Here is a 6,630-nt window from a genome sequence, read left to right as displayed (position 1 = left end):
GTGCAGGACGGGCCGGCTTCGCCCCTGCCATCCCGGCGGGGTCTCCCCGCAGCCGCCCCCCACCCCTGCGCCGCGCGGACTCGAGCTGCGGCTGGAGGGAAGTAAAGGCTGCCTGGGTCCCTGGTCCTTGGCTCATCTTGGGGTGGGGCAGGGGGGCTCCGCGATGCTTGTGTTCAACCCCCAAAGCCGGGGCAGGAGCGGCCACGGGGAGCCCTTGCTGCCGTCGTCCCCCCGAGGGTCCCTGCCGCAGACCCTGTGAAGTGGGCTGCCTGTGCCAGCCCGCCCGCTGCTCCCACCCCACCTGCCCGAGGCGGCGGCAGCGGCATGGGTGTCCACCCCTGGGCGGGCCTGGACGGCTCCAGGGCAGACACAGCTCGACAGAGCCGCTGGCCTCCGGGGCAGCTGCCCGGGACCTGGGGGAGGGCCTGTCCCACCAGCCCGCAGCCTCCCCAGCCCACAGCCCCCCCAGCCCACAGCCGCCCGCCGGCCCACTGCCTCCCCCAGCCCATAGCACCCCCCAGCACGCAGCCCCCCCCAGCCCGCTGCCTCCTCGGCCGGAAGCCCCCCCAGCCCGCAGCCCCCCGCTGCCCCCACAGCCCGCAGCCCCCCCAGCTCGCTGCCCCCCCCGCCAGCAGCCCCAGCCCTTGCACATGGGCCCACCCCTGCCCACGCGCCCCTCGACCTGCTTCCCGTGCCCCCCTCTCAGCCGCAGATCAACCCCAACTGGGCCTCCGGGGCCCTGTGTAGATGCCCCCCGGCCCCGGCTCTGGGCAGCCTTTGCTCCCCCCAGGCAGGGCCGGGAGCCTCCTCTGGGCCCCCGAATGCCCCCAGCACCGCCGACACTCTGTGATCCCCCCAGACAGGGCACCCCAGCACCACTGAGTCTAGCCCGACGATGGGGTTCCAGTCTGGCAGGTGACCTTGACGCCGTCAGCCTCACCTGCAGATCGGGAAGAACGATGAGGGGATGTGAGGATTAAAGGAGGGGTGCAGGTGCGACCCCCTCCCCCAGCCTCCGCGAGGCACAGCAGCCGGTCCCTCGATTAAATGACTGAAGCGCGTCTCCCGGGAGGAAGAAGCCTGCTCTGCTTGGGGTGGGGGTGGCCCTGGGGGGTCAGGTGGCGGGTCAGAGCGGGGGAGGGGGCCCGGCCACCCCCCACCCACGGCCGGTGCTCCTGAGTGGCGCCCCCAGACCCTGCTGGGCACCCGCACGCTGGCCCCTCCCAGCCAGCTCTCCTCCGTGGGGTCCACTAGGGCACCCGGGGCAGGCCCCGCCCATTCCCGGCCACCAGGTGACAGGTGACTCCTAGGCCCCCTGAGTGTCACGGCCGAGTTCCGCCCTGAGGGACAACAGGAAGGCGACGCTTCTGGGAAGGCGCAGCCGGGACGGCGCTGCCGGCCGCCAGGAGGCTCCGGGGCCTGATTCACGGTCAAGTGGGTTAACGGGATTCCAGCACCTGGGCTGGGCCGGGTCGCCGGGTCACCGCGCAGGCCCCGGGCAGAGCCGTTACGGCGCCCTCCGGGCAGCCTCCTGCCGGCCCCCGCCTCCTCCAGGGGCTGGGGCGCCCCCAGCACCCCACACAGGACCCCCTTCCTCTCCACGCTGCCGCGACCTTCCTCTGCCCCCTGGAGGTCAAGGTCAAGTTCACAGCCCAGGTCCCCGCGATGGCCGCTCCAGAGGCCAAATCCGGGTCCCGAGGCCGCAGCCCTCTGCCCCACCAAGCCCAGGTCCAGGGCCGGGGTCTCAGCCAGAGCCTCCCGGGGACCCCGTAACGGCCATTTCCTCCCCGCAGCCCCGCCCCCTCCCCGTGACCCACAGCCCGGCTCGGCAGGGACATGGGGACTGGTCGGACAGCATTCCGCCTCCTGGGGATAAAAGCGGGCGGCCTGCGGGGAGCCCTTCACACGACGCTCGACACAGCCACAGCGACACTCGACACGAGACTCGACACAGCCACAGCCAGACGACGTAGCGCGCCCCCTCCTGGGTCCCGCTGCCATGGTGCTCTCCAGGTGTCCCCCAGCGCTGGGCAGGGGCTGCCTCACGACCTTGGCCTCCCTGCTGCTTCTGGCCTCCGCAGGTGAGTCCGCACCTGCTGCCCTCCCGCACTGCCGCCTCCCCTCCCCCCCTGGGCCCCGTCACCTGGGCCCTGGGCCCCAGCTTCCTCCGCAGGGACGTGCTGAGTGGCGCTTAGCACATAGCAAGCGCTCAGTCTGGCGCAGCAGCCTTCGTGGTTCCTAGTCATCATCTCCCAAATCGCCACCTCCCTCCCGAGACTTTCCTCCATTTCTCCTTGACTCTCGTCACCAACTTGCCTTGTGGGGGGGAGGCATTTGGTATTGGGGGGCAGGTGGGTCGGATGGCAGGTGCAGGCCTGTGGGGGGCGAGGGTCCTGGGCCGTAGACCGTGGGAAGGGGCCTGAGGGGCTCAGGTTCATGCCCCAAGTCCCCGTTCTCCCCAGCTCCGCCCCTTAGAGCCGCGCAGAGGCGCCTGCCCTTGCACACCTGGGCAGGTGGGATGGAGCGAGGCGGGGGCTGGGCAGGAAGCTGCTGGAGGGTGAGGCCTGCCCAGCTCAGCCTCCAGGAGGTGCCCCGGCCGGGAGGCCTGCGGGGGCGCTGAGCCGACTCCAGAGAACCCCCGCGACCCGGGGGCTCCTCGACCTCACCCGCCTGACCCCGCCCCTCTCTCGCCCTTAGCCACTCCTGATGTTGCCAAGATGCCTGGTGAGTGAGTGGCAGGGGCCCCGGAGGGGGCAGTGTCCCCGCTTTGGGGGGAGGGGCTGGGGGGCAGGGCGGCAGTGTGGGGGGGAGTGGCCAGAGAGGGAGGGAAGGACCAGAGAGCAGGAGGGCGAGAGGGGGCAGAGGGCAGGGGCCTGGGGAAGGGGGGGGCCGGGGGAGTGGGTGGAAAGGCAGGGGGAGGCAGCGGCCAGGAGGTGGGGAGGGGGCTGGTGGAGGAGGCCGCCCGGGCGTGATGGGCCAGGCCCCCCTCCAGCAGCGCCCCCCGCCTGCGGGAAGCCCCAGCAGCTGAGCCGGATCGTGGGGGGCGAGGACAGCTCGGACGCTGAGTGGCCGTGGGTGGTGAGCCTGCAGAAGAACGGGCGCCACCACTGCGCAGGCTCCCTGCTCACCGACCGCTGGGTGGTCACCGCCGCCCACTGCTTCAAGGGGTATGTACGGTCGCCTCCCTGCCTGGACTCGCGAGGTCCGGGGACCCCCGCCCTCCTCTCGGAACCCCGACCTCCAGGCCTCTGTCTGAGCCCGATGGCGCCAACTGCCTGTCTGCGGAGACCCCGCTTTTGCCCGGAAGCCCCACTGTCCCGCAGGAGCCTCCAGTCCCTTGCTGTTCCCCGGACGCCCCCTCCCGGGCCCTCCCTGGCCCCCCACGGCCGCTGACTGCCCCCACCCCTTCCCACCCCCTGCAGCAGCCTGGACAAGCCATCCCAGTTCTCCGTGCTGCTGGGCGCCTGGCAGCTGGGCAACCCCGGCCTTCGGTCCCAGAAGGTGGGTGTGGCCGGGGTGCAGCCCCACCCCGCGTACTCGTGGAAGGAGGGCGCCCGCGCCGACATCGCCCTGGTGCGCCTTGAGCACGCTGTCCAGTTCTCTGAGCGGGTGCTGCCCGTCTGCCTGCCCGGCCCCTCCGTGCGCCTCTCTCCCGACACTAACTGCTGGATCGCCGGCTGGGGGAGCATCCACGATGGAGGTACGGCATCCTCCCCTGAGGTGGTGCGCGGCCGACGGGGACGGGGTGGCGGGCACTCAGAGACGGCGCAGCCGAGGGTAGAGGCCAGAGGCCCAGGGATGGAAGACGCGAGCTGCAACCCAGATGTGGCACCTGGGAGCCTGGTGGACGATTTTAGGCCATTTCTAGTTACAAGCTGTTTTTAGCTGGGTTCCAAGGCAACGACAAGTAAACCAAACTATTAAGTGATGCAAGAATGGTGGAAAGGAGGCGTGTGCAGGGCCATCCTGGGTATGGGGTGACTATGGAAACGGTGCTGATGCCAGAATGGGAGCAGGCACCCTCTAGTGGCAGCATGCTACTATTGCAGGCAAAATTCCTAGGAGGAAACGAGGTGCCCCTAAGGACAGAACCTAATTTTCAAACATCGTCTAGGAGTTTGGAATACATCACCTAGAAACACAAACCAAATTAAATCAAGAAAGAAGTAGGGAAGCAGAGGGGTATTAAGGAAGAAGAAAGTGTAAGAAAAATGGGACTTGGCCAGATTCTGGGAGAATGAAAGGAAATGACAGCAGGTTGGATTGTCCCAGCCTCCTGGAGGCACCCCAAGGTGCCCCTGTGAGAGCTACGTGCAGGAGAAGGTCTGAGCTAACTGGGGGGTTATGGGGGTCCCTCCGGTCCTGGTAACATGAGAAACCCAAGTTCCCTCTCCGTTCAGAGCACGTTTATTGAAGGCTTGTCCTGCAGCAGGTCCCCTTCCCCTGGTGGCTTAAAGTAGTGTCTGAGACAGGGGAAGCTGGCCCAAAGGCTCTCCCCACTTCCGGGGCCTCAGGGAGCTTGCTAAAGAGGCAGATTCTCAGGCCCCGTGCTCCTATATCCCGGGTGCGTTGATGCAGTGGTGGCACTGGGCTGGAAGGGGAGCCTCTGGGGACCCCTCCTGAGGGAGTGAGAAAGGGGCACCCCCAAGCCTGACTCTGCCTCCCCGCGTCCAGTGCCGCTGCCCGCCCCGCAGACCCTGCAGAAGCTGAAGGTTCCCATCATCGACGCGGAAGTCTGCAGCCGCCTGTACTGGCGGGGAGCAGGCCAGAGAGCCATCACCGAGGACATGCTGTGCGCCGGCTACCTGGAAGGGGAGCGAGACGCCTGTCTGGTGAGCACCTGCCCTGGGCCCACTGCTGACTGGGAAGCCCCCCTAGAAGGAGCCAGCGTCAGCCTGCTCCCCTCCAGTCCATCTCCTCTCCCTGGTCCTCCCCAGCAGTGGCCTGCGCCCTGATCCCTACAGAGCCAGGTGTCACTCATTCATTTGTTCATCAGATAGAGAACTCAGGGGTGCCAGGCCCCAGGTAAGCAGGACAGGTTTCCCTGGGAGCTACAGGTAAGGGGTCATGGCCTCAGAGCCAGTTTTAGCACGTGGTGCAGGAAGGCCAAAAAAAAAAATGCTTTGCTTTTTTTCCCCACCCCGGGATGTGAACTCTGCCAGCCCTTGAGCTTGGACGAGTAATTTCTTCTTTCTGAGCCTGGGCAACAAGGCGTCCTTCCACGGCCGCCCGCCCAGGCGGAGGCCGGGCACCGTGGCCCTCCGTGCGGGTTGCTGACCTCCCCTTCTCTCCACAGGGCGACTCCGGGGGCCCCCTGATGTGCCAGGTCGAGGGGGCCTGGCTGCTGGCGGGCATCATCAGCTGGGGCGAGGGCTGCGCCGAGCGCGACCGCCCCGGCGTCTACAGCAGCCTCGCGGCGCACCGCGCCTGGGTGCAGCGGCTCGCGCAAGGGGTGCAGCTCGGCGGGCAGGCGCCGAGGAGCAGGGCGCGGAGGGCGCCGCGGAGGGCGCCGCGGAGGGTCCCCGGGGGCGCTGCGCCCCGTTAGGGCCGGTCGCCGGCGTCCGGCTGGAGGGCTCCGGGGAGGCTGGACCCCCCGCGGACGCCCAGCCCCGACCACGTGTCGTTTCCTCTTGTCAATACGCCACCTACCTCCGGGGGGCGCCCGCGTCCTGGCGCCGCAGGGCTGCGGGGAGGAGGCGGCCTCGGGCTCCACCCCCGGGGCGGGGAAGCGCCTCCGCGGGTGTCAATGGCTGTGTGTGTGTTTATAGTCGCGCTGATGGTTTTTACAGTTATTTGTAATCCCTCCCACTTATTTATTCCTCCACTTGCAATAAATTATTTATTCCCGTGCGCAAGGTCGTTGGGAGGTAAAGGTCGGTTGAGATTAAACGGGGGGCAGGTGGCCGGGCCTGGGGCGCCCTCCTGTGCGCCTGGGCCTCGAGCAGACCCCTGGGGTCCACCGAGGGTGCCACATCCGGACCCCTGACCTTCCCAGCGCCCGCAGCTTGGCGGGTCCGGGAGGGCAGGGCCTGGCATTTCCGAAGCAGACTTGGCTAAACGTGGGTGCTACCAGCACCCCGGCCACAGCCAGCCCCCACCCCCCGCCGTCCCGTCTCCCCACCACGCATCTCACCCCACCCCCACCCCAGGGCGGGTCCCTGAGTCCTTCCTGCCCAGGCAGGTGGCCTGGGGGGCAGGCCCTGAGCTAGGTGGCGCAGGGGAGCCGGCGCCCGGGGAGGGGGCCTCCCGCAGCCGCGTGGGGGCTGATTCATGGCCTGACTCACGCCCGCCTCCCGGGTTCCTCCCCGCGGAGGCCGCAGCGACACAACGAGCCGGCAGGTGCGTGCACTCCGCAGCCCCGGGCTGAGGCACCGCGGCCCCCACAGAGGCTGCCGCCCTGCGCGGGGACCCAGGCCCACGCTCCCCGCTTCTCCCACCGCCCCCTCCGCCGCAGCCCTCCCAGGGCCCAGAGCTGCCAGCCCACCCTAGCGGGCTCCTGGGGCTCCCCTGGGCGCTTCCCAGCCTTGCTGGGACCCCCGGCCTCCTGCTGACCCTGGAAGCAGCCTGGGGGGTGAGCAGGGGACTCGGGGGGCCTCCCCCCCCACTTCTCTTCATCCCCTTCTCTCTCAC

The 6,630-nt window shown here is 69.0% G+C and overlaps 1 protein-coding gene across 3 annotated transcripts; it reads left to right on the top strand.

The window, feature by feature from the left end:
* The first annotated feature begins 839 nt into the window (after positions 1–839).
* Positions 840–5,850, top strand: LOC101443053 (brain-specific serine protease 4). Of its 3 annotated transcripts, none has more exons than XM_071211438.1 (8): positions 840–993; positions 1,311–1,434; positions 1,794–2,081; positions 2,698–2,724; positions 2,996–3,167; positions 3,423–3,700; positions 4,675–4,832; positions 5,297–5,850. In XM_071211438.1, exons 3-8 carry the CDS (start codon positions 2,000–2,002, stop codon positions 5,543–5,545), a joined length of 966 nt encoding a protein of 321 aa, XP_071067539.1. In that variant the 5' UTR covers positions 840–993; positions 1,311–1,434; positions 1,794–1,999; the 3' UTR covers positions 5,546–5,850. The 3 variants fall into 3 exon arrangements, with proteins under 3 accessions (XP_071067539.1, XP_071067538.1, XP_058142741.1); XM_071211437.1 differs by having other exon boundaries at positions 843–993; positions 2,993–3,167; XM_058286758.2 differs by having other exon boundaries at positions 843–993; positions 1,311–2,081; positions 2,993–3,167.
* Positions 5,851–6,630: the final 780 nt, after the last annotated feature.

Source organism: Dasypus novemcinctus, chromosome 23, assembly GCF_030445035.2.
Source record: "Dasypus novemcinctus isolate mDasNov1 chromosome 23, mDasNov1.1.hap2, whole genome shotgun sequence".
Lineage (NCBI taxonomy): Eukaryota > Metazoa > Chordata > Mammalia > Cingulata > Dasypodidae > Dasypus > Dasypus novemcinctus.
The sequence above is the reverse complement of the archived record's forward strand: the minus strand, read 5'-3'. Positions and strand labels throughout refer to the sequence as shown.

What these genes read in the sequence shown, in the direction of transcription:
- LOC101443053 (XM_071211437.1), top strand. Translation starts at nt 2,000, where the DNA reads ATGGTGCTCTCCAGGTGTCCCCCAGCGCTGGGCAGGGGCTGCCTCACG. An exon ending in GCTGCTTCTGGCCTCCGCAG is followed by an intron (nt 2,082 to 2,697) that starts GTGAGTCCGCAC and finishes TCTCGCCCTTAG; the next exon opens with CCACTCCTGATGTTGCCAAG. An exon ending in GCCGCCCACTGCTTCAAGGG is followed by an intron (nt 3,168 to 3,422) that starts GTATGTACGGTC and finishes CACCCCCTGCAG; the next exon opens with CAGCCTGGACAAGCCATCCC.